Source organism: Amblyomma maculatum, chromosome 1 (assembly GCF_055883805.1).
Source record: "Amblyomma maculatum isolate TAMU_Amacu chromosome 1, ASM5588380v1, whole genome shotgun sequence".
Lineage (NCBI taxonomy): Eukaryota > Metazoa > Arthropoda > Arachnida > Ixodida > Ixodidae > Amblyomma > Amblyomma maculatum.
In genome coordinates this window covers 102,558,882-102,584,311 of record NC_139344.1, presented here as the reverse complement: position 1 = coordinate 102,584,311, position 25,430 = coordinate 102,558,882, and the positions used below count along the sequence as shown (strand labels likewise).

The window sequence follows — 25,430 nt, the reverse complement described above, 5'->3', positions numbered from 1 at the left end:
GACTTTTGCTTCTAAACTTCCACAGCATCGCTGCCTACTATAAGGACATGCTTTCAAGCACACTGTTTTCTTAATATTAATTCTAGATAAGTGAAAACTGTACCACTTGTAAGGCTTCATCTCCTTATCCAAATCTGATTTAGCTCTAAGGTAGTATAGGATGTTTTCTGTCCTAAATATTATGCATAAGTGAAAAATAGTGCATGTGCGTGCAGCTGCTGGACATGGCATTAAGCATGACAGAGTGATTCAAAATGGTTTTGCCTGTCTATGACACTACACTGAGTACAACTAAGCAAATTACTATTGGTTTCCTTAGAATGCACCAATTTGAGAAAATTTTATATCTGGGAGATCATTTTCAGTGGCTGGTACCCGAATATTTAAAAAATATTGAGTGTCATATTACATAACTGGTTGTATAGAAACTTAGCATAGAAACCCACGTATAATACCAGGTTTTTTTCCCCCGATTTTATCATGTAAGATTTCTGCCTCATATTATATGCAGATCCTAACAAATTTCAGCCTAAACTCACAGTTCCGGCTTCGTTATTAATCAGCACTATCAGCACCAGGCTTCCAGCCAGAGGAGGCGGAGGCGCTATCTAGCGGTGGCGTCTGCTGACTGCTTCGATGGTTTCGGTTTCACTATGCTGACCCCACGATCATGACCACAGTGCCCATGACGCACACGCGACCAGAGGGATAGCGAAAGGATCACTCAGCCCATTGCATGCATCTCTTACCGGCCTTTACAGCCATGCTGGCCACGCCCTACATCCGGTTTGCGGACACAGGACCAATATTCTCAAGGAGCACGTTGGCCGTGCCTCCGAGAAATGCGGGATACCGAACACGTTTAGAGGTACTGAGGATAAAGATGTCTTGAACAAGGAACTCTCAGCAGAAAACCCTGAACCTGAGAATACTTCCCGGAAGTATACGCTATGAGCCTGCGCACGACGCTAGATGCAAAGAGGTACAAGCGCGGCGCATGCTAGCCAGCAGTTTGTGCGCTGCCATCCTGCGCCCGAACTGGAAGTGGCCTACTGGCTTTAGAACAAGCTGAGGAACATGTGGCTTCCACGATTACCAGGATGAAAGAGAGTTGCTCTTCTCATGGTGCATGAAATTCTCCGATCTAGCGTGCCGGTGTGAGAAGGGCAGCGAAACAGCACCAGCACGTGAAGGTTTGTGGCACTATTGGGCATTTAGTGCAGTGTGGCGTTGGACACAAAAGCAGGGAGCATGCACGTCTCATGGGGCAACTGCGAAATGTAGTGCAAACAAATACTTTCACTGATCTTTCTTCGTTCGTATTATACGTGGATGACAACTTTTTACGTTTTTGCTTGGATTATATACAGGTTCGTATTATATGCGAGTTTTTACGGTATATTGTTGCATTATCCACACTTTAAAGACTGTCTTCACTGTCTAATTTCGTCCTGATATGACTAAAATAAGTACAGTCATGCACAAAAGTGCGGAGACTACATAAACCACCATGACTACTGCTTTTCTGTACAAAAAGGCACCTGACGGAGTGCTCAGGCAAGCTTGGGAAGGACACTATGCATATTTTGAAAACAGCTACTCCACCGTCAGAAAACACTAGCATGCAGTTCAATCAGTCTGTACGGTCTCTCCACTTTTGCGCTTGGCTGTACATGAGAAGTGCACAGAAGTTATGTTCGGCCAAAATAAGTAGTTGAGAAAAACACATACTGAGTGTCAAAAAGGTGCAGTGAAAGAGCTCAGTACTGTAAGTGAAAATATTTTTTTCTTATTAGGTATTTCCTGAGAGTGTGAAGCAGTAAAACCAGTGTTGGCGAGAAAAATCAAAGGCCTATCGGTTTACACAAGCCTGAGTGTGGGCAACGTTGTGGTTTGACGCAATACAGGCTTGAAAATGAGTCAGATATGCAGCCTTCATAGCCACTGCAAATAGTTTAACAGGGTTTGCTATAATTTCCCAATAATTTCTCATTTTGGGGTTTTACGTGTGATAGAGGAATAATCAATAGGGTTGCTCCAATAACCAAAATAACAAAACTCGATTTTTTAAAAAGAACAGTTTTTCAGCATGAGTATCCCCTCATGTCTCAAGTTCAGGATAATAAGCGCACAGGGAACCAACACTGACATGAGAAAATAAAAAAAAAAAGAGGGAGAAAAATAATAATGATAATAATAAAAAAAATATATATATATGTGAGGACAAATTTAAGCAACAAGTGATAAGGAGGAAATGTGTTTAGAGGAACGTGTAGGGAAGGGAATAGGGTGTACGTGCGTTGTGAATAAACTGTACAATTAAGGCTATGTGAGATTGCTTTCCCGAATAGTTATGATGGAGAGGGAATATACCTAAGGGATTCTAACGTTCCCTTAGATATATTTATTTCTGCTGGTTCCAATGTTCTAAATTTATGGATTAGATACGCCTCTCTATATTTTCTGTCCCTTGCAGATTTAAAGCCTGACTGGAGAATATATAATTTAATTTCTTCGAACTTATGGTCTTTCTGATTGAAATGCTGGGAAACTGCTTTCGGGAGGTTTTTTCCTATGTCTGCCCGATGTCCATTAAGCCGCATGTTCATTGGTTGTCCAGTCTCTCCGATGTACTGTTTATGACAAAAGGAGCATTCTAGAGCAAACCCTCCCTTTGTAAGGTGTATCTGCACCAAACCCGCCTAAGTGGTGACTAGTCATCTACCCGGTACTATGATTTCTTTTTTTTCCTGGTACTGCACTTTTACTTCTTTTGTGGGCCACAGGATCTCCGGTTCCAGGTTGAGATACACACTTAAGGTTATTATTTTTCACTATGCGGTTATTATCCTGTGACTATGTACTCCCCGCCCTACCCGCTCCTTTTAAGAATTGTCCCCCTAGATATATGCCTTATCAGGGCCCTTTGCATAGCCTCCCTTTGTAAGGTGTATCTTCACCAAACCGTCTTTAGCGGTGACTAATCACCTAACCAGCATAGTAGTCCTTTTTTTTTTTTTTTTCTTTCCTGGTACTGCCGCTTTTACTTCTTTTGCAGGCTACAGAATCCCTGGTTCCATGGCTGATAAGTACATACTCATGATGCTTTTTTTTTTTTTTTTTTCCCCACTTCATGACCCACTTTCTTTTCACCCATCCTCTCCTCCCCACTCTTTCGCACCCACTTTCCCCTCCCCAGCTTTTCTTCTTCGGAAGCAAAAGCGTATTTAAACCCCTGCCAGTGATGATCGCTATGCCCAGGCGAAGACAAGTCCACTTGTCGAAACGTTGGCTCATCTGCGACCTGAGGCGTACCCTATTTACCCTTGTTCGGTTCTTCTTTTTTTATACCGTGCAAACCATCTTCTTCCTTTCGTTCTACTTGCAGAGATAATGTTGTGACAGGACGGAAGAGGTCCAGTCAGAAGGCTATCCTGAACATGCGGCAGCTGTGAAAAAACCCATGCTGCCCCCCTCACCAAGGAATTGGCTAGCACATGTGTGTGATGAGAGCCATGGGAGTGAAAGCAAGAACTCTTAACAGCTGCTGCTGCAAGGTTTACAATGGCTAGATTGGTTGATGTGTGAATGATCGAGCCTGAGAACACTGGCACCGCACTCGTCCCGCGCCTCTTCTTTTTCTGGCACAGTGCTCCTCGGCGCGCGCCGCAACATCTTTCCACTGGGGGGGGGGAAAGAAAGTATCTGTGAGCTGCTGCAGGAGCTCCACTTATGGGGTGGCATTTCGTGGGGAAGGCAATGAGGCAGCAGGAGACAACAGTAGTGGTGACGACCCGGTATCTAAGTCGGAGTCAATGCTGGCGCCATTAAAAGCCAAGAGCCGGGTTTTGGCAGCTGGAAGAAGCCGGTGGGGCTCGTTAACAATAAACGATTTGTCCAGCACAAGCACATTGACAGCCGCTCCGGTGTCGACCAAGGCCTCTGCGTGCAGGCCAAGCAGAGTGACGTCGCTGAGTATGTAGGGAGCTTCAGTTGTTATCGAAGCCGACGAAAGGAGGGGACAAGGAGAACGAAGGAGTGTGGGGACGGACTTTATTCGGCGGAACGGTGCCCTCCGAGTTCCGCCAAATCGTTTTCCGATGTCGGAAGGCTAGCAGAGTCCCTTGCGTAGTGCCCCCTAGGGCCGCAGCGGAAGCAGGTCGTGAAGCTGTCGTTACGACCGCGTCGGTTAGAGGCCAATGTAGGGAATGCCAATCGAGGAGTCTGCACCGAGACGGTGCGCGCGGCAGATGGTGGCGACCCCCGCGTGGCCAACAAAGTCAATTCCGCCTCGATGGCGAGTGCCATGGCGGCGCGGACAGACTCAGGACGCCCAAAACGGACCAAGCGCTGCACCCCAGGGAGTCGGATGGCGTCGACAAATACCTTGGTGCCGACCAGGGCCACGACGTTCTGAGGTGCCCCCGGCAGCGACTGCAGAACCAGGCGCTGCAGTCGCTGGTATGTCCCCCCAGGCTCTTGACGCCGAGCTCGCAGGCGGTGATACTGCGCACGGGGTTGACCTGAAGCACTGTAGTGGTCGGACAGGAGGCCCACCAGGACGGTGTAGGAGCCCAGCTGGTCGGGCGGCATGTTCTGCAGCAGCTCAGTTGCGCGGCCTCTCAGTTTGGAGACGAGCATCCATGCCTTCATTTGCTCGTTCCAGCCTCTCGCCGTCGCAATACCTTCCAGTTGGATGCGGTTAGCATCCCACGAGATAATGCTGTCAAATGTGGGTAATTCCACTACGTCCAATGATGTACCCGCGCCGAGCATGTTATTGGCGGCTATGACAGCAGGCCCAGCGATGGCAGGGCTGGAGTCAGCGGTGGCGGTGACGCCTAAAGACTCATGACCTGCGTTCGGCTCGGCTGGCACAAGGCGATGGAAGTCGCGCCAGGGAGCTTTCATCTCCACAGCCTGGCCAGTCAGACGGGCTTCCCATGCGTCCATCCGCTGAGTAACTATATCCAGGAGGCGCTCAATACCGCCATCCAGCTGCTGCGAAGGACCGAGCCCCTCCGAGCGTCTAGGTCTAGCTGCGCCAGCCGCTGCGTCGTCGGCGCCATCGCCTGGTGGCAGAGTCCTGTTGTCTGGCACGTCGGGTCCTTGACTTTGGGAGCGGGTGAGCGGCATGATTCCACTTCTGACACCAAAATGTTGTGGGACGCAGTGCCCGCCTAGAGATAGACAAAGAGGAACGGAGGACACCAGGCAAACACCACTTGCCCCGCTGCTCTTCTTTTGTTCTCTAACCCTCGCGCTGGCGCCGTGCACTCGTCTCGCGCTCGTCCTGCGCCTCTTCTTTTCTGGCGCAACGCTTCTCGGCGCGCACCGTAACAATATGTGCAGAATGTTTTCTTTGTTACTCACTGACAAAAAAAAAAAAAAAGGAACTAAATGGAGCACAGTGCCTATCCTGTCTGTTGTCTATGTGTCTGTATTTCATTCATGTTCTTAATTTTACCTTTACAAAGAGAAGTGCATGGTTAAAAATCTGGAGAATGTGGCACACACAACTTAGAGAGCTATTGTACCATGCTACGCCTACTTTCTAAGATGCATCTGTAAAAAGAATTTCAAAGCTGCATCGCACTATCGGTTGACGTTTCCTGCCCAAAGCACCCATGACCAGAGTGGAGATGATACAGTAGAATTACGATACGAATTCCAAGGGAGCACGGAAAATATTCGTATCATCCCCGAATTCGTATGATCCAAAACAAGTCAACTTCTACATAGGAATCAATTGAAAATGAACCAAACTTTATTATAGCGAACTACTTGCGGCCGAAGAAGTCTGTAATGCTTGTCTGCACTTTTTTGCCGTTGATGTCGCGGACAAGCCCCGCCTGAAAGGCATAAAACCGTGCAGCGGTTTCGTCGCTCATGCTGCCGGCACTTACGGTGCGGCGCAAAACGTCCAAAGTGTGAAGAGTATCTGCCGTTGACGGCGGCTGATCACACTCGTTGTCAGCGTCCCCATTGCTGTCAGGCTTATTTTCCCAATCATCCGCTTCGTTGACCAAGTCTTCAATAGATCTCAGACCACAGGTCGCGACGTTGTCATCCGTGGTAACGAAGTCTCGAGCCGAAGCTTCAGTTTCCAGATTGTCCCAGCCATCAATCGTGAAGTCTTCATCTGGCTCTTGACAATCTCCTGCCAAAGTCACATCAAGTCCGATGGCAAATCCGCACTTTCTAAAACAGTTTGAGATTGTGTCTGAAGTTACACTATCCCACGACGAGACTAGAAAGTGCAAAGCATCTAAGAGACTGATCCACAAGTTTGCTTCTTTACAGTGAATTTTCGCCAGCAGACGCCTCACTAGAAGTCCTTTGAAATGATGTTTTACATTTCTAATTATCCCAGCGTCCAGTGGCTGAAGATGGGTGGTAGTGTTCACCAGCAGAAACTCGTTATTGAATGTCATTTCCTTTGGGTGGGCAGAGCACTGGTCCACGAAAAGCAAAATTTTCCGGTTTCTTGATGCCATTTTCTGATCAAGGCTTGTCAAGAACTCGCGGAAAAAATCTCCAGTCATCCACGCCTTTCGGTTACCTTTGTAAAAGACAGGCAAACGTTCCGCCGATTGGAAACACCTCGGTTTCTTCGACTTACCTATGATGGTAAGCTGGAGTTTCTTGGACCCATCCGAGTTGCAGAAAAAGAGTACTTTTTACTCTCTCCTTGCTTTTCTGGTCACCCTGGCATGCCTGGCCTTTTACACACAAACTTCTTTCCGGTTGAAGGTTGAAAAAAGAGGCCCGCCACGTCGGCATTAAATATGTCGCGTGGCGCGTACTCCGAAATCAGCGCCGGCAGCGTGTTCAGCCACTCACCTACAGCTGACTGGTCCACTTTCTTGCCGTCACCTGAGACGATCCGGTAGACAAGTCCGTGCCACTCCTTAAACCGGTGCAGCCATCCCCCAGACGCTTGTAAATTTTCAATTCCAAGCGAAAGCATGACGGCGTCGGCTTTTTCACGCAGCACCTTGCCATCCACGTTGACGCCGGCCGCTGTCACTTCGCAGAACTAAGTCAGCAGAACCTCTTCCAGCTTGACATGGGTCGCTGTTTTAGCCTGCTTCACGTTCGCACCAAAGTGCTGCACATTCTTCAAGATGACATCTCGCTGCCCAACAATGGTGCAGAGCGTCGACTGTGCCAACCGTAGCTCTTTTGCTAAGTCGACACGCTTCTTCTCAGGGTTTTCGTCAACCCTCTTCAGCACATCAAGCTTTTCTTTAAAAGAAAGAGCTTTACGCTTCCGCGACATTTCGGCAGCAGCGAACACTTGCGTCTTTGTAACATTTGGGCAGTTCTCGTTACAGCGAAGGATAGAAAGAAGCAGAGAACGGAGAACTGCAGCAGCGGCAGCCAGCGTCACAGGCCTCCTGGGAACAGCCGGCGAGACAACTTTTCGATAGACCAGTGAGCTGCCAGCAAATGAGTGACGTACATGACTGGGCACATGCCTCGCCTTGGCCGTCCTTGTCTAATGTTCGTCGGTTTGCTACGAAAGGGAGGTGGGGGTAAGGGTGGCTAGTGGGGAGGGGGGTTGGAGAGGAGAGGAGAGGCAGCGGCCGCGATGGGTACCCTCTCCTCCTGTGAGCTCTTGCGCTGAGCCACTCGGTAGCTTTGTGCATTTGTACAACGTTCGTTCGTATCATTCGCGGCGGGGGGTGGAGAGGAGTTAGCGGCGGCCGCGTCGGGTATGTTCCCCTCTTGAGGCCAGCCGCGCCGGCCTGCTCGCATGCGCCACTGGTTTGCACGTTCGTTATCAACCGCGGCGGGTTCAGAAACTTTTCGTATCACCCTGAATCTTAACGTATTCTATACAATGTAGTCTGTTCAAAGCATTCTTAAAATTCGTATCAGCCGTAATCGTATCATCAAGATTCTACTGTAGTATAGAATAACAATGATTACAGATATATTTGCAGGTTTTCATACTAAGGGTGCTGAGGAAGAATTCTGCTTTGATTCTTGCGTGAAAAAATAAGAATAGCTGTTTTGCAAAAAAGATGTATGGCTCCAAACTGGACATTAGCACACTGGTCAGGACACTGCTGTGTAAAGTTTACAGATAATGTGTCAACACGGCTATCATCATGTGTGGCAGTGTTTCAGGGCTCAATCTAAATGGCCACAGTGATAATGATGATAATGCAGCATTTGCAAAAGCATGGAGGATTCCTTCTTTCAAGCAGGTGAATTAACTGCAATTTGGAAAGCAGAAGAGTGCAATAAATGGGAAATATGATGAGCAACAAGAAAAAAGTTGAGTGTATGGTAAAGTGACCAGACGTCCCGATTTCGGCAGGACAGTCCCGCTTTTACAGTCACGGTCACAATGTCCCACCAACTTGTCTATGGGACAGTGTCTTGTCCTGCTTTGGCCTCCTTGAATGAAGCTTTGATAAACAATTAGCTTCTAAGATCATCTGCTTAGACACAGGGCAGTTATGAGCCGACAAGCCGCAATTTCTTTTTACCTTGACATTGTTCGAAAAGTTCCAAAATAATCCGATCTCCAGTCTGTCCATCACTAAATCCATATATAATGCCACACCCTCACCTGTTCGTGGCATCCCAAAACTTGTGCCTTGCGCCTTACAACACTTGTGTTTGTACATCCTTTACTTTCCTTGTCCAAGACCCACAGCCCTACCCAAGTAATTGCTTGACATTTGTTTGACATTTCATGGTGACTGTATTTGGTTTGTACAGCCTTTTGGCTGTTAGTGATAGAGATACTCAAAAAATACATCCCTGTCAAAAGTATTAAAGGTTGAGCAAGGACTGCATGGGTTGGGCAAGAAATAGCTTTTTTTTTGTGTGTGTACGAAGCAAATGTGTGACATCTCAATAATCTTGTTCCTACTCTTTCCTCCCCCTCCTTAGCCCTGGCCACAGTTTGAGGTCCATAGAATATGGTCACATTAGTTTATGGGGTTTAATGTCCAAAAGCAACTCGAGCTATGAGGAGTATGGCAGTGAAGGGATTCAGATAATTTTAACCACTAGATAATCTTTAATGTGCTCTGACATTACACAGTGCATACACTGCCACTGTGGCAAGGCAAGAAACAAGTGTGCCTGCAACGTTGTTAGTCTGTGACCATGTCAGCTTGCCTTCTTCATTTGATTCTTTGCCCTCTTCTCCCTTCTTACATGCTGAGTACTGTCTACTTTTTTTGAGTGGAACAAAATTACAAATTTCAATGAAAAATACAGATAGATATGACATATGCATGTCTTGTATGAGAGCATACCTCAGAGTCCAGCTCCTGGGTCTTTGTCTCCTCAGCACTTATAGAGCCAAACTGCATGAAAATAAATGAAAAAGGTTAATGAAATCGACAGTAATTCCACCGCTCCAAACTCTAATGTTCCAAATGTTAGTATTTTCTTACATCTGGACCCCTCAGACAAGAGACCAACCAGCATGTAAAACATACAGTCGAATAGACATGGCAAAGACTCGTACATTTCACCTCTCCAAGGGTGCAGAAGTTGTGTTCCCACCCTCCAGTGAGCTTACAAGCTGCCATGACCACAGCTAGTGACCTCTTCACAACTTGTACATCCCTCATGCAGTGATGGGAATGGCCACGAAAATTTTGAAGCGCGTCTTATAGCAAAGAAAAATTTGATTTAGAGAAGATTTCACTGTTTTGTAGCAGGAGCCTAATACATAGAAATAATGTAGAAATGTGAATATACAGCATGCTTCCGCTAAATTTTGTCAAGGTTTAAAAAACAGCTGCACAAATAATTCAATCATGATTGTTTGTAGTCGTCTAGCCTAAGTTTGGATATTTTTTAGACACACCGCGTTTAAAGTTGTTTAACAACAAAAAAGAAATGTTTGCATTGTAATTTAGGCACAGAATATTTTGAGAAAAAGTTGTACAGCATGTTAAGAAATGTCAGTCTCAAATTTTTCCTAGTAAAAAAGAACCTTTAGCATAATTCCTTTTCTGTTATGCTCAAAGTAAAGCCAGCAAGGTTTTAAAAATGTGATTTTGCAACTAGCACCCTCAAATGTGCTAATACTTTGGGAGCTCAGTTACAGAAAGTTGCAATGAACCAAAAGTCCACCGGTCACAGAGATAATTTCAGAATGAATGCTGGCAATCTGCTTCATCAGAACTATGATCCTGCAACAAGACTATGACCATGCAGCCATCATTTCAAAGCATAGCAAAGATAAAAATTTTTGCAGTCCAACTTGGTGGCACTTCCTGTGACAAAGTACTTTGTCATGCATGACAGACCTTGCTTAAAAGAGCTCTGCCATATTTCTTTGCACAAGGCCTTGGAGTTGCCATGTGCATTCGACGCACTTCGTTGCTTTCTAGCCAAGTATTTGAGACTAGAGGACTTAGTTTGGATTAATTCCTCACAATGAAACTATAATTCAAGTTCATGAGGTAGAACACTTCTGGAAACAATACAAGCCCTGATCACGCATGCATGACATGGTCATTACCATTAATCTGCATGAAATGACACCCCATTATTGGAAACAGCTTCCTTCCCTGAAAGTAACACAGTTCTACCGCACAAACAAACTGGATGTTCATATGCTGATAGCACTATTACAGCAACAGCAAGACAGGTCCATGAAGTCAAGCTGTAAGCTGCAACTCATTCAAAACCTGACTTGTGGTAATACACTGAACACATGAGATATATGACAGCATGCAAAAGCTGAGTCATGTTAGCAGAGCAGAAATTTAGCCCTATTTAGCTCAACAGCGATTTTTCTTTTTTTAATGTGCATTCACTGTGTTACAGACAATGCTGGCAGCGCCATTTAGACGGATTTGCAAAATGCGCACGCACTGCATACTAGTTACAACTAACTGGCAAAGGGCTAGAAAACAAAATAGGACAGAGTTATATTTCAACAGTTACTTTTCTCATCACTAGGGGCGTGCGAATATACTAGAATAACCGAATGAAAATCGAATAACAAGTTGTCAAATTATTTGATTTGCAAACTGTACACCTAGTATTCAGATGTCCAAATATTCGATATATTTGGCGACATGCTCGCGCAAGTGCAGGGAAGACGATATATATAGTAAAACCTTTTTAATTCTGCCCTCACTAATTTGAAAATGCACAGAATTTGAACAAGAAGTGCGGTGCCTGCTGACGCCCACGTAAATCTGTGGCATCAAACACTTGTTAATATTTCAGGCAGAGGGTCATGTCGGGGCGCGACCCGCGAGGCCACCGGTCTTCCAAATAGACCTCCCTGAACATGAACTGCTAGAAACAGTGGTGCCCGTGCGCCTCAGTTGTGTGCTTTGTAGCAGGCGAGACAACTGTCGGGAATCCCTCATAACCGAAATATAGCCCAGCAGCATAGTTTGTTTATCTTCACACCATCCAGCTGGTGTCAGCGGGTGCACGCACTGGTGGCCTGTTTCGGACTTGGGTCACGCTGTTTCGGACTCTGCTTTGAGAATCATTGGACTTTTAGTTCAATTTTAAGATGGCTTCCTGACACCTAAGCACATTTCTTTCTCTTACATCCACATGCTCCTTCCGTGCTTTAAATACAAGCATGCTGACTCATCGCATTTTGAGGATGCTTCCCCACAGGTGCTTACTGCACAGTCCATGCGGTGAAGCATCATCAAAACGCGACGGGGACATTTCAGATTGCTACTGTGTAACACTGCGAAAAAGGTCGAGGAGGCACTGATGATTCTAGTTGAAATTCCCAACAAGCAAAGAACGTGACAAAATTATGAAATACTGTCGCTGCCTCTTAGTTTTCCTTTTAAACACATTGACATTCATATTCAAAGTGTTAATTAGATAAAATTATTGCAATGCATACGATTCTCTACTGCAGCTTTTAAGAACATTCGATAATTTGACCTTAGGACAATTCAAATATTTTTCCTGGTCTTTTGAAGACCATGTGAAGGTCCTTTGAAGGTGCTGTGTATGTACGGCTCTGAGGAACGAAGTTTGATATTCACACTATTCAGTTCGATACTTGATTTTTTTTTCTTTATTTGATTCGATATTAAATTCGGGAGTTACTATTCAGTATTCACACACCTCTACTCATCACACAGTGTGAAAAGAAATCAAAGCCATGCATGTCCATTCAGCGGTTAAGCAGTAGCCTCCAGCACTTCAAATTCACCAGGTTCACGGTTGCTGGAATCTTATTTCAGAGCAGCATTTCACAATTTCATCAAAATATGTTTTCATAGCATCCTGCAGCAAGTTTAATATACAATGATGCAAGTTGTCATAACCGGCACCGCATTCCTTGCACTGCTTATGATGCGAGGCCACCCGGGCAGCACTCACTCTGGCCAGCAAGAGAACATGGGAGCTTTCAGTCACAATATACCACACCATTTACCCAGGACAATGCGTCTTATACAGCTACCACTGTATTTGCTGCAGAGATCATGAATAAATATGCATTTCAAAGCACACTGCCGACAATAAAAGTAATGAGAATTATGCACAATTTAATGCATCAAAGTTTTAGTGCATAGCACTACTAGCCACAATCAGGCATTTTTCCAACATTTGTCTGAGGCCGCTCTCTCTCTCTCTCCCACCATGAATTTGACACCTGAAAGAGAAGGGGGCAACATGGGCATCACATGGCTTAGCCAATGAGAAGGCGGAGTGGTTGCACAGATGCAGCCATCACAGCTTTACTGGGCGGTGTTGTACAAGTGTGTGTTACACGAACTGAGCAGTTGCGTGTTGCTCGCACGCCCTCGACCTCGGCCTCTCTCCCCATCACATCAGTCACCCCTCGACCTTCACAGACAGCAGATGTGCATGCACAGCGCTCCCTAGACCTTGGCTCCACGTTATTCACCATATCGTGAAGAACCTCGTGAAGTTACCGACATTCTAGTGGAAATTAAGAAGAAGAAATGGACATGGGCAGGACATGTAGTGCGAAGAGAGAAAAACCGATGGTCGCTTAGGGTAACAAACTGGATTCCAAGGGAAGGAAAGCGTAGCAGGGGGCGGCAGAAAGTTAGGTGGGCGGATGAGATTAAGAAGTTCACAGGGGTGAAGTGGATGCAGCTAGCACAGAACCGGGTTAACTGGAGAAATATGGGGGCCTTCGCCCTGCAGTGGGTATAGTCAGGCTGATGATGATGATGATGAAGAACCTATGGTCACCTCTGCGCCCTAACTGGTGCTCACTTTCAAGTGCACTTCCTTGCTCTTCGATTACCTTTCTTTTACACGCGACCTCCTTTTGCTGCTCTAGACGAGGTGATGCCAAAAAAAAGTACAGCAGGGGCAAGCAGTGCTAGTGCACATACTGTGCATTTGATCAACTATGCAATTAACTATGGCCATAATTTTTAATTTATTAGTGCTATCAACATCTCTGTTTAAAGCGATGCAGCATATGCCGACAAAGTGTCAAAATCCTAAAATTTTAGAACTATATTTTATTTATAATAAGGGAGTAATTACTCATTGACATCCACCTAATCACAGTTATACGGGTACGAAAGAAAGCTATAGCACAGCTTTCTCAGAAAGTTCATAGTTAAAGAAAAATTTGTCCTGGTCCGGGGGGATGTCAATCAGTAATTACTCCCTTATTACAAATCTACTCCACCTTGGAAGAATTCTCTAAATATCTGACCAACCTATATTTCATTTATGCAGCAAATAACATAAGCCTTTCCACAGAATCAAAAACAAAACAATAAAAAACAAACCTCGATCCGAGGTCGCCAGCTGGACCAGTGCACAGTGATCTTGAAAGCCTTGGTCACTTTCCAGATCTGTAACACCAAATGACAGCAAAAGTAGGAGACTGTACAGCAGCTCCATATGTGTACAAGCACTGCCTATGCCTTGTACCATATAGTGAAAATGCAAAAAAAAAATTATCACGTTACCGTAACAAGAGACAAACAGTGTCGATGCCAAGTTAAGAGAAAAATCAATGCAAGATTATATGCTATTAGTAGTAGGTGCTGCCTTCTTGACCTACTGAACAAATTTCAAGCTGAAAATATTCACTAAAGTAGCTCAACGACATCCCGAATAAGGCATGTATGATAGGTAGAGCTTCAAAACTGCATATGAACTATGCTGCACGTCTATGGCAGTTCACCTCAGAAATAAGGTTATAAAGCTGTTTTAAATAAACCAGAATAATCCATAAGAATCAGACACGACTGAACGACTGAACTGAACTGAACTGATCCATAAGCAAGAAAAGCTCTCTTCAGTGATTACATTCTTTAGTGGCACATGCCTACACTGTGTTTATATCCCATGCCATGTTGTAACGAGTGGTCAGTGCTTTATACTGGGATTATTATCAACCAAATGCATGTCCGAGAAACTCAATTTCATTTCAAGCCTCTATCTGCATGTTGATAAAGACTGATCCCCCCCAACATTTCTAGTGACCACTGTGGTCAACTAAACCATAATCAGAGTTGAGGAATTCGTGCAACACATACCTCAATGACTGCTCCAACGGCACTTGTGGCGAGCACAATGCGGCTCGTGTCTTCATCGAGAAGGTAGAAGAAAATTATAACTTGGCTAAAACCTCGCCACAGCACAGCTTTCACCGAGAGGCCTTCAAATGTTTTGCGACCACGCCAGAAATTGACGTCATTTTTGAATGCCAAAAAATCAAACAGCAACTGCAAGCAACAGATCATCAGTGTGTTGATAACAGGTTAACACCATTAGTGTGGTAGTAATAGAAAAAGAAATAGCACTATAACAAACATATCAATGTGCAACACATGATACATGCTGCGTGAGAACTACAGAGCCATTATGTGATGAATGTAATTATGCAGAAAGTCACTCACATGAAAACCAGACACCAAAAGTGTCATGAGCAGAACATAAAAGTTGGTGTCGAAAAATATGCTTTTCACTTCATCCGTGTCCTTAGTTGTCAGACCTGCCAGGAGTAGCACAGAAAAGCATAGCAGCAACCCTGAACAGCATGTCTCGTCTTCTCAAAACAAACAAAATTCAAAGCACATGTGCTGAAGAGTGTACAGATCCCTCAAATAAGAAAAGAAAACAATGAGTTTGCCTAAAGAAATTCATTTTTGAATTCACCGCAGCTCCCCCACACTACACTCTTCACCGCAATGCTTGACCGCGTAGGCTGTACAGTGAAGCATCCTCAAAACGTGACGCGGCCCTTTCTTTAAAACTGAAGAGGGACCTTCCCTTTCGTGAAAAGGGCCTTCCCGACAGTGCCCTCAAAGTGAAGCATTTGGCGAAACCAGGATATAAAGTCGTTATTACTTTGGTTTCATCTCAAATGCAGATGTCAATTGTACAGGTGCTCATCAGATAAAATTACTGCTATGCAAACAATTTTTAGAAGTTTTTTCAGGTACATTCGATAATTCGAGCTTTCAATTAATTTGGACATTTTTAATGGTCCCTTGAAGGAGGAACTAAAGAGAGCTTGCTGTATTGAACAGCGATGTGACAGCTCAACCCAGTTTCATACAAGTTCTTCCTGAACAAAAAGCTGATACTACACAAAATCCTATATAAAGTTTTTACTGAACTCTTCAGTAGGGCATATGCTTCTATGCAATTCTAGTTTAAATGTATTTGCAAATTCCATGCGAATTCTAAAATAAACAAGACAGTGTTTGCTACTTTTTAATTTGTATTTTTTTTTTTTTTTGGCTGATCAGATATTTGATATTCAAAGGTAAATTTTCCCACATTCGTATTCGATTTGTATTTTAAAGTTTCAATATTCACACACACCTCAAAAGAAAAGATATCGTGCCTTTTAAAACTTATTGCTTACAGTATGCCGAATTGAACGGCTTCGGACCTGGGCCTATATTTTGACTATGATCCCCACAATGATACATATTCTGAAGTGCACACTGTCTGGCTGAAATAACTGAGACAGCTCTATCTGTTCATTTGCAAACATCTGCACTCATTTCCTGTGGAAGAAGGGAAAGTCTGGACCTTACCACCATTTCATAAGATGCTTCTCAAACTAAAAGCACAATATGCTAAGAAAACAAACGATACATGCCAATAAGATATGTGTGAAACTATTTCAACCTGTCAGCAAACAGAAACATTTTCATGGTCATTGTTTTTGGCTGCAGCTCCTACGCATGTGTAGCGATGTGATAGTGCCTTAATCACTGCTTTGTTGCATTTGACTGAACAACTTATTGTTACAAAAAGGTGTGCCACAGAGATTGTAGGTTAATGTATCAAGGCAACAGTGCCCATACAGACAGTATGCGGCAAAGTATTTGAGCCGACAGACGGGGAGCATTTAATTAATGCGTTGCTCATTATTGACAGCCGGTCCAAAACACCTAACTTCACAAATGAATATTACAACTGCTTCCATTGCTTTAGCACTTCCAAATATCAGTCCTGATAGAGCGTGAAGTCAGATTAAGCATCATTTATATACTATGCACATGCAGTATCTACTGACCCTTTTCTGATGGAAAAAAAAAAAAATAAAAAAATAAAAACATAGATGTTAGACACAAAACAAGCACAGCCACTAAGTAACAGTCAGGTGTTTTTCTAAAGACAGCGTGGCAGCCAGGGTAGGGTGATATACAGTACTACGCTTTCTCAAGACAGATAATACTGAGCTGGACGTTTTTGCGCTCCAAAGAAGAAAGAGTTTCTTTAAGGACATGGGGAACACTTTTTCTATTTTAAAAGGGCACATACTGTGGTATAGCTCTCTTATCTTGAATGTAGAATATGTAAATGCTGGGAATCTACTTCCCTTGCACCTTTGCATCTCTGGTTTTTATGGGATAGCCAAGCAAGTACGGTAGGCTTCCTGTAAGACAAACCTGAAGGAACCAGAAAATTGATCATCTTATCAGAAATTCCTCTTAATGGGGGATGCAGGGCTAAAGGGTCAACTTTCAACTGTTGCACCAATTTTAAAAACGCATTTATTTTGGGTGAAAATTGTGATTTTAGCCTTGCATCGCCTTTTAACTGAAGTGCTCTTGTGCCTTTAAAAAAAGGTATGCGAGCAGACTACGTATGTCTACACATATGTCACATGAAAACGGTCAATGAAATGTCTTTCGAAGTGAGAATAATTGCAAACAGAAGTGAGCAGCACGAAACCAGTGCTCGCTATCCTGCTTAAAAACGGCACCACCCCCGCCAGGATGGCGCAGTGGTTACTGCGCTCGACTACTGTTCCCAAGGATGCGGGATCAAATCTCTGCCTCGGCGTCCGCTTTTTGATGGAGGCGAAAAGCAAGGCACCCGTGTGCTGTGCGATGTCAGAGCACGTTAAAGAACACCAGGTGGTCGAAATTTCCGGAGTCCTCCTCTACAGCATCTCTCATAGCCTGAGCTGCTTTGGGACATTAAACCCGACAAACCAAACCAAACCAAAAATGGCATAGGTCGTCTTTTTTTTTTTTCCTGTCTCTCCTTTCTCATTGCATCACAAAGTGGCTGCAATATATATACGAGGGGGTACCCAAAAAACACCAAACTAATTTTTTGGTGGGCAGTGCTTTCGTAGTACCGTGTTTTGCCACTAGGAGCACATAGAGTGAACATTCCGGAATCAGTCAGTCGAGTGGCGTCACTGAAGGTCATCAGACGTATTAGCTTCGGCGGAGTTTACAGTTACAACTGCTTTCTGTGAGTATCGTTTTGGCAATGGCTAATTTTCGTGAACAGCGTATGGCGGTGAAATGCTGCTTTCTGTTTGGAAAAAATGGAACAGATACTCTGTAAATGTTAAAAGCGGCGCACAAGGGTGATGCTATGGGGAAAACTCAAATGTTTGAAGGATTTTCCCATTTCAGAAATGGTGAAATGTCAATTGATGACCAACCTCGTTCTGATCGTCCTTCCATGGCCTGAACACATGAAAATGATAAAAATATTTGTGCAATCGTCAACGAAGATTGACGATAGAAAATTGAAGAAATTGTGGAGCTGTCAGAAGTAATTTGGAGTTCAGTGAAGCGAATTTCGACAGAAGATTTGGGAATGAACAGGGTGGCTGCCAAATTCATGCCACGACTGCTGACTGCCGAACAAAAACAAGGTCACGTGGAAGCATGCTGCGCTTTGAAAGAAGAGTGCTGAAATGATCCAAATGTTTTTTAATAATTATCACAGGTGACGGAACTTGGTGCTATGGTTACGATCCTGAATCAAATCAACAATCAAGCAAGTGGAAGACTTCAAGTTCGCCTCGCCCCAAGAAAGCTCGTCAGGTGAAATCAAAACTCAAAACAATGCTGATTTGTTTTCTCGATGTCATAGGAGTCGTCCATTCAGAATTTGTTTTGCAGGGTAAGGCAGTTAACCAGGCTTTCTACTTGGAAGTTTTGAAAAGGTTACGCAACAGTGTGCGGCAGAAGTGGCCTGGTTTGTGGCAGTTCGGTGACTGGTTTCTCCATCATGACAATGCCCCTGCTCACATAGCCTTGTCTGTGCAACAATGTTTGACGAAAAATGGTATGACCCCTGTTCCTCCCCCCCCCTCATACTCACCAGACCTTGCCCCATGTGACTTTTTTTTTTGTTTCCCAGAATGAAACAACACATGAAAGGAAAGCGTTTTGCTGATGTTGCAGAGGTAAAGAAAAAAATGATGGAGGCGCTGTCAAGCATCACAAAAGATGAATTTAAAAAATGTTTTGAAAAGTGGAATGAAAGATCAGGCAAGTGTATTAGTGCAAGTGGAGAGTACTTTGAAGGAAATAGAAGGTTCGTGTTTAAATTGTGTGTAAATAGGTTCAAAAAAAAAAAAAAAAAAAGAGTTCGGTTTCTTTTGGGTACCTCCCCCGTATATATATATATATATATATATATATATATATATATATATATATATATATATATATATATTTTCTGATGCTTGCTTTCAATCGTGCTCTGACCACTTCGAAGGAGCAGCAGTGCAGCCATGTGTCTTTTTTTATCTCACTCACATCAGCAACATAGCTGTTACCTACTCCCTGAGCAGGTGTATCCTGTGCATTTCCATGCACTGCAGGCAGTCAATGTATATCTGGCCATCTTTATACTGCAATAATGTGTACGCTGCGATGCCAGGTCAGTTATAACTTTGGCTCCAGAACTTACAAGCCTCAAGTCAATGAACAGGCACACTTTGCCATACGTGCCTTGTAGGTTGCAGGAGGCAGCACAAGGCACGTAGACATGTGACACACGTGTGATATCCAGATATGACCATGTCAGGTCTCCGCCAGTGCAGATGCAGCAGTGTCCTGCCTTCCCCCCCCCCCCCCCCTTAAAAAAAAAATGTACTCCTGCAAGACAGCTTTCCCACAGTCCTCCATAATGGTGTACGAAAAGCATCTAGTGGGGGCCCCACTTTTTCGCATACAAATCTGTTACACAAGTATATTTTTTAAGGCAAAAGCCTTTCTAGGCTCATGGTATGCAGAAATGTTAGCAAGAAATGTTTGCACGAACTGACAGTTAAGAAAAAAAAATCTCTCCACTGAGAATCAAGCCACTATCCCCCCCCACCCCTTCGCCGAGCACGAATCCACTAAGCCACGGCGATCTAGTGAGGAACCAATCATAATTCTCCTTGCCTAGCGTGAGGATAACACAGCGATGACAATGACGATGCAGTCAGTGACAATGATAATGATGATAGTAGTGATGACATGACGGTGCATTTAGCTGATAATGATGATAGTAGTGATGATAATGACAGTAAATTTAGAGAATGATAGTAGTGATAGTGATGGTGATAGTGATAATAGTAGGGATGACAATGATGAAACAGTCAGCGAAAACAGTCCTGTAAAGTGGCTTTTGCCATTTCTGCTCCTAGGCAGGCTTAAGTGCAGTCATGTAATTTTTTTCCCTTGATAGTGACGAGTGGACGTCCCTCGAGTGGCACTGCTCGGGGTTACTGTGGTTCACGGCCGCTGCAAAAGTTCATTTTAGCCAAAGTTCACGTGAAACACCAGTTCACCTTAACTGGATTTTTTCAACATTGAGCTAGTCCTATGGGAAATCAACTAACGGTCTCACATTGTTCATTTTATTAAAAAATTCACCTCGACTGAGTTCATTTCAAAGGAAGCCTACTGTCATTCTAATAACTGGCGATACTGATCAATATTCAAAGGTGCAAGGGCAGCTTTGGCCAAAGAGCACTATGGTCCAAGGTGTTAATTAACCCGCACAAGGTGGGGTCAAAGACCAATTTTCCAAGCATACCACCAGAGGAGCCACGCACAAAACCAAGGGAAAGCTTACGGTCATCAAAAACATGTGGACACCTGATGGCACTGGGAATCAAATTTCACACCTCTCACATTGGAAGCAGACGCTCAGACCACAAGGCCATCGCTATGTTCAGAACACTATAATAGACAGAGGGAACCAGAATAGCCCCTATAACACACCTTCAGCCACGGGAATCTACCCATGCTATCCAAGTTGGCAGCTGTACAAATGTTACGCTGCCTGTGAAAGAAAACATTCGTGTGTGCGATAATTCCAGCCACAATTAGTAACAAGGTGTCTTCCACAAACCCTAATGTGGCACATGGTGCCAAAGCAGCCTTGCTGCAGATTGCTTCCACATGCACAACAGAACTGGTTAACACACTCGTTAGCATTAAAAGGTTCAAGAAACTCACCAAATGCATGCATAGACTTCAGAGCTTCGTTGACAGTGATCATTAGCCTTAGTCGGCCAACAGAAACGGGGCTAATCACTATTTTCAATGGCATCTCTGGATTGCTTTTGTTTACAGGCTGCAACATCACAAAATTTGTTAGCATTTATTAGTGATCATAGGAAAAACATCACACAGTTTCTTACTCATTTACAGGTTAAATGATCTCAGGCTGGGTGAAAATAGCAGCACTCATACAACAGGGCAGCAAATTACTACTGCATGTACAGTATTGTGCATTTTTATCATGAAGATTTTAAAAAATTTTCCTGCCTCGACCTCTGGCTCATATGCAGTGAAGCTGAGCTTGGAGCTTTTGCACTGTGGTAACTTTTGTCTTGTAGTGAGTATGACAGTGATATTTACTTGCTTTGGCCATGCATTGCGCAAACACGTAATAATCTGCGCCAAGATCAAGAAGCCAACAACCGCAAATGGCGGGTCACCACCAAAGGGCGGTGGGTGCACCATCTGTCATTTGCAGGGGATTCACAGGCCACACAAGGCTCACCTTGGTGCCTTTTTTATCCTGGTGCTTGTTTTTTTGCAAACAACAGAACATTTTTTTTGCAACACCGCCACTCTTTGGTGGCAGCCTGGCACTGGTGACTTTCGGCTGTTCGATCTCGATGCAGTTGATAATGTGTTTTCATCATGTGTGGCCATAAGAGGTACAATAGTCAAACTTGCAGCCAGACAAAATTTACCACAACGTGCAAGCTCCATGCAGTTTCACTGCAAACGAGCTAGTGGTTGTGGTGGGAAAATTGTGAAAATAAGAAATATTCACAATAAAGATGCACAATACTGTATGCCTGAAAATACCAAACTGTGGACCAGCATGTGTAGCACATACAACAGTGCAATGGCATAAGAGTAGTCTTCCTGCCAAGACCAGCAGAATCTAAACTATTGTGATGGTGATCGGCCACATGCTGGCTGAACCAGACTAGTACAGAGTCCTTCTTTTAGCAGAGGGCACCAGAGGGCACTGGCTTTCCAGAAAGAATGACAGTTCAGGGTAGAGGACCTTGCAAAGGCCCAAAATACAATAATAATAATAATAATAATAATAATAATAATAATAATAATAATAATAATAATAATAATAATAATAATAATAATAATAATAATAATAATAATAACTGGTTCACAGGAAGAGAAAGGCACAGTATCTGTCACACTTGCTCTGTGGACACCTGAACCGTGCCGTAAGGGATGGGAAGGTGGGATTGAAAGTGAAAAGAGAGAAAGGGGAGCCGTAGTGGAGGGCTACGGAGTAATTTCGACCACCTTAGGATCTTTAACGTGTGCTGACATCGCACAGCACACGGACGCCACTTCGTTTCACCTACATTGAAACGCAGACGCCGTGGTCGGGTTCGAACCCGAACAGTAGTCGGGCGTCTTACCACTGCACCACCCCGGAAAATACTTGATTATTGACCCATATTGGCTGAACGAGGCTAATACCGAGTCTTTCTTTTTGCTTTTTCAATGAGCACTAAAGTCATTGTGCAGGGTAGAGGAACTTGCAGTTGGCAGCAAATTATTTTGTATGCACGTCTGAAAAAACAGAATTGTGTGCCAGCATATGTAGCAGATGCAGCATGTGGAATGACACAGCAGTAGCTTTTCTGCCACGAACTGTTGAATTTAAAGTATTACAAAGCCGATGGCTACAAGGCTAGTATGGAGTTCTTCTCTTGACAATAGACACTCGTTTCCAAGAGAAGCCAAATGTGCAGGGCAGAGAAAACTTGACCCGTGCTATATGAACGCTTATGTATCTGCGTAATAATGGCACCATAATAGCTATCCTTAAAGCCATGTAAAGAATTTCAATCTGCACTAGAAAGATTGCTGCACATAAAAATACACTTTTAAATATCAAAACATTAAAAAAATATATATATATTTTACCAGATACTGATTTAGAATACAAGAATATTATTTCATTGCACTATTTGAACAAAACCATTAAATACATTGTCTGAGCTAACACCCTCAATATTGCATAAAAAGTGTAGAACAGAAAAAAAAGCTAGAACAGAATGAACTTACTATAAAATCCTTTTCCCTTGATGTAACATCAGTCATGTGGACAATAGGTACATACTGTCGTCGAGAATTCAGCCTGAAAAGAAGGCAGCCTTAATGCTTCAGCAATGAAACTCAGGACTGGCTCTGCTCGTAAAATAGAAAAACATTAGACAAGTAGCACGTCGATGCTGTCTTTTACATTGGCTTCCATCAAAAAGATGAAACAGTACCAGACCTAGGTTGCTTCAGCCGCCCTAGCTGCAGATCTCTTGAAATCAGGGCACTTTTCTCAGTACATGTGTGTGTATAAAGCTGACAACAAAGTTCCTGACCCCCCCCCCCCCCCCCCCCCCGCCCTGCACGCACCAACACGATGCTTCAAGGTAGCTGGCCACAAATTTTTCTAAAACACATTTTCTGAGACATGAAGACACTTCTGCAGCATAACTATGCCTGTGTTTGCGGACATCAGAGAACGAGGATAATGTTGACTCCTACATAGTAGGATACAAATTTAAAAAAAAAAAAAAAAGCAGTTGCAACTATAGGCCACGGTACACAGCATGTGTAGCACAAAATCTGTTTTTGAACTTTCCCCACACCAAATAAGCCCGAGGTGGGCTCATAATTTGGTCTTAATGCTCAGCTTTTAATTGAGTAATTAAGTGTTGAGTTTTAACTGAGTAATCAAGACTATCTGTATCAGGCTACAGTAAGCTGGTTAACTATCAACTTTTTGGCTATCACAGTCATGCGTCTAGTTCTAATTAGAGATTTGTAGCCAGCCATTAGTAACAGCTATACAGTTGAACCCTGATATAACGAAGTAGGTAAAATTTGCAATCTACTTTGTAAGATTGAAATTTCGAAATACAGTAAAGAAATTTCTCTGCTCGCATGCAGAGAACCCTCCAGAACATTTCACTGACCATCCAAAGGGAAAAACTTCAACTACGCTGAAACGGGATGTTCTGTGCATGATGAAAACGACACACCCGTATAGTTTTGGTTTCAACATCATCGTTACCCTTGTGAACTAAGAGAATAATTTGCACACCTGACGATCTTAAACGTGCACTGACAACGCGGAGCGGAAGGCGGAGGGGGCTGCTTCTGGTTCTATGGGGCTGGGACTGGTAGGCTAGCCTGAAACCGGAGTTAAGACTCCCTGATTACATCGCCAATTCAACGCATGATTCAGTTCACTCAACAGTAGATCCTACTCAGCAACGTCACCAAATAAGAGAAATATTGTTAAAACGAATAAGAGCACAATTAAAGCTCACCATTCCCACTGCTTCTGTGGCGTAATGGATTAATGCTACATATTTGAATGCCAGAATACATAGGCTTGACTCCATTTCTTACTAGTCTTTTTCAGTACTCTTTATTTTTATTCACAATTTACAACCTATTCTCTGGGGTGTTTGTTCCCATTTAGGTTGCTTAATGCGATGTTCTTCAATCATTATAAATAGCCTTAAAACCAGTCGTGAACACAGCCGCTTTTTGGGGTATGACAATGCTCACACAATGCAATAGCGTTCCCTGTAATCTAGTTCTGCTTTCCATGGGTGTGTGTTACCTTTAGGTTGTGTTCAGAGACACTTTTAAGCTAAAATGTGCCGGGGGCGGGGAAGAGGACGCCCATTTCCAATGCAACCCAACCCAACCATTTAACTCGCTGACAGAAAACCAGTGAGGACAAATAAGAAATTGCAGGACCCCACCATTGAGAGATCAGAATTATGTCAATTTGATGCCGCTTTTGGCTGCCGCCTTTGCTGCAGCCACGTGAGAGGAAGCCAGGGAATGGAGGCTGACAGCAGTGGGCCACATCAGCTTTTCTGCCTCGCCTTCTTCACATTGGAGACAGTGAGAACAAATTCCATCTATCACACCTGATGTACTGAAACCTAGCTCCCGCTAATAGTCGCTTTATGCGCATCTGCTCGCATGCACACAGTGTCGGTCTGGGAAGTGAGGTTGTCAGGCGGATGGGTGGGTCTACCCTTCCAGTTCTTTTACCAGGTCTTACGGGAATAAATAAACGCAATAATCGCACAGCAGCTCCCTTTGATCACAAGTGCTGCGCTGCTTTCGATGGTAATCAGCGAGGATATAGGCAAAGGGAAACTGACAACAATCCCACTGCACGCTAATCTGGACTTTAAGTTACTGATAGCGACGTAGCACCACCCACAGCACCATGAAGCAGTGGCACAAGTGCCATTTTGCCATCTTAGTTCTACATGGGCTGGAGCAGAAAGCAATGGCAAGAATCGCATCCACGGATATGTACTGCGTGGTAAAATGTTTTGCAAGGCTACTTGCTTCAGATTTATTTTACCCCTGAGGTTGCAATAAAGGCTATGGCAGGCATCAGGTAAGAAGTAGAATGCTTTCATAATTTTTGATAATTAAGTTTTCTCATTTTTGTCTTTTTGGACATGTTTTACTTGCAGTATTGGAGCTCATTCTTCAATTAGCATAGATTAAAAAAAAAATTATACCGCATGTTATGAGGCATACAAATGTGACCCTGACAAGCAGCAGCCAGTGCACCTGATGCCAACTGCTCCTCCCAGCACAATGCGTCCCACTGCTGGCAAAACTTAAACTCCAGATTGGCGTGCAGTGGTATTGTTGTCAGTT

The 25,430-nt window shown here is 43.8% G+C and overlaps 1 protein-coding gene across 1 annotated transcript in view; it reads right to left on the bottom strand.

Annotated features, from left to right (window-relative positions):
• Window positions 1-25,430, bottom strand: part of LOC146203337 (lipid scramblase CLPTM1L) — a 59,667-nt gene that overhangs the window by 19,965 nt on the left and 14,272 nt on the right. The window contains exons 6-11 of the mRNA XM_084588683.1: window positions 22,797-22,869; window positions 20,694-20,811; window positions 14,868-14,962; window positions 14,505-14,693; window positions 13,749-13,814; window positions 9,282-9,332 (exon numbers count right to left, since the gene is read on the bottom strand). Of these exons, the coding sequence (XP_084444809.1) occupies window positions 9,282-9,332; window positions 13,749-13,814; window positions 14,505-14,693; window positions 14,868-14,962; window positions 20,694-20,811; window positions 22,797-22,869 (592 nt within the window). The remainder of the gene's footprint in view (window positions 1-9,281; window positions 9,333-13,748; window positions 13,815-14,504; window positions 14,694-14,867; window positions 14,963-20,693; window positions 20,812-22,796; window positions 22,870-25,430) is intronic.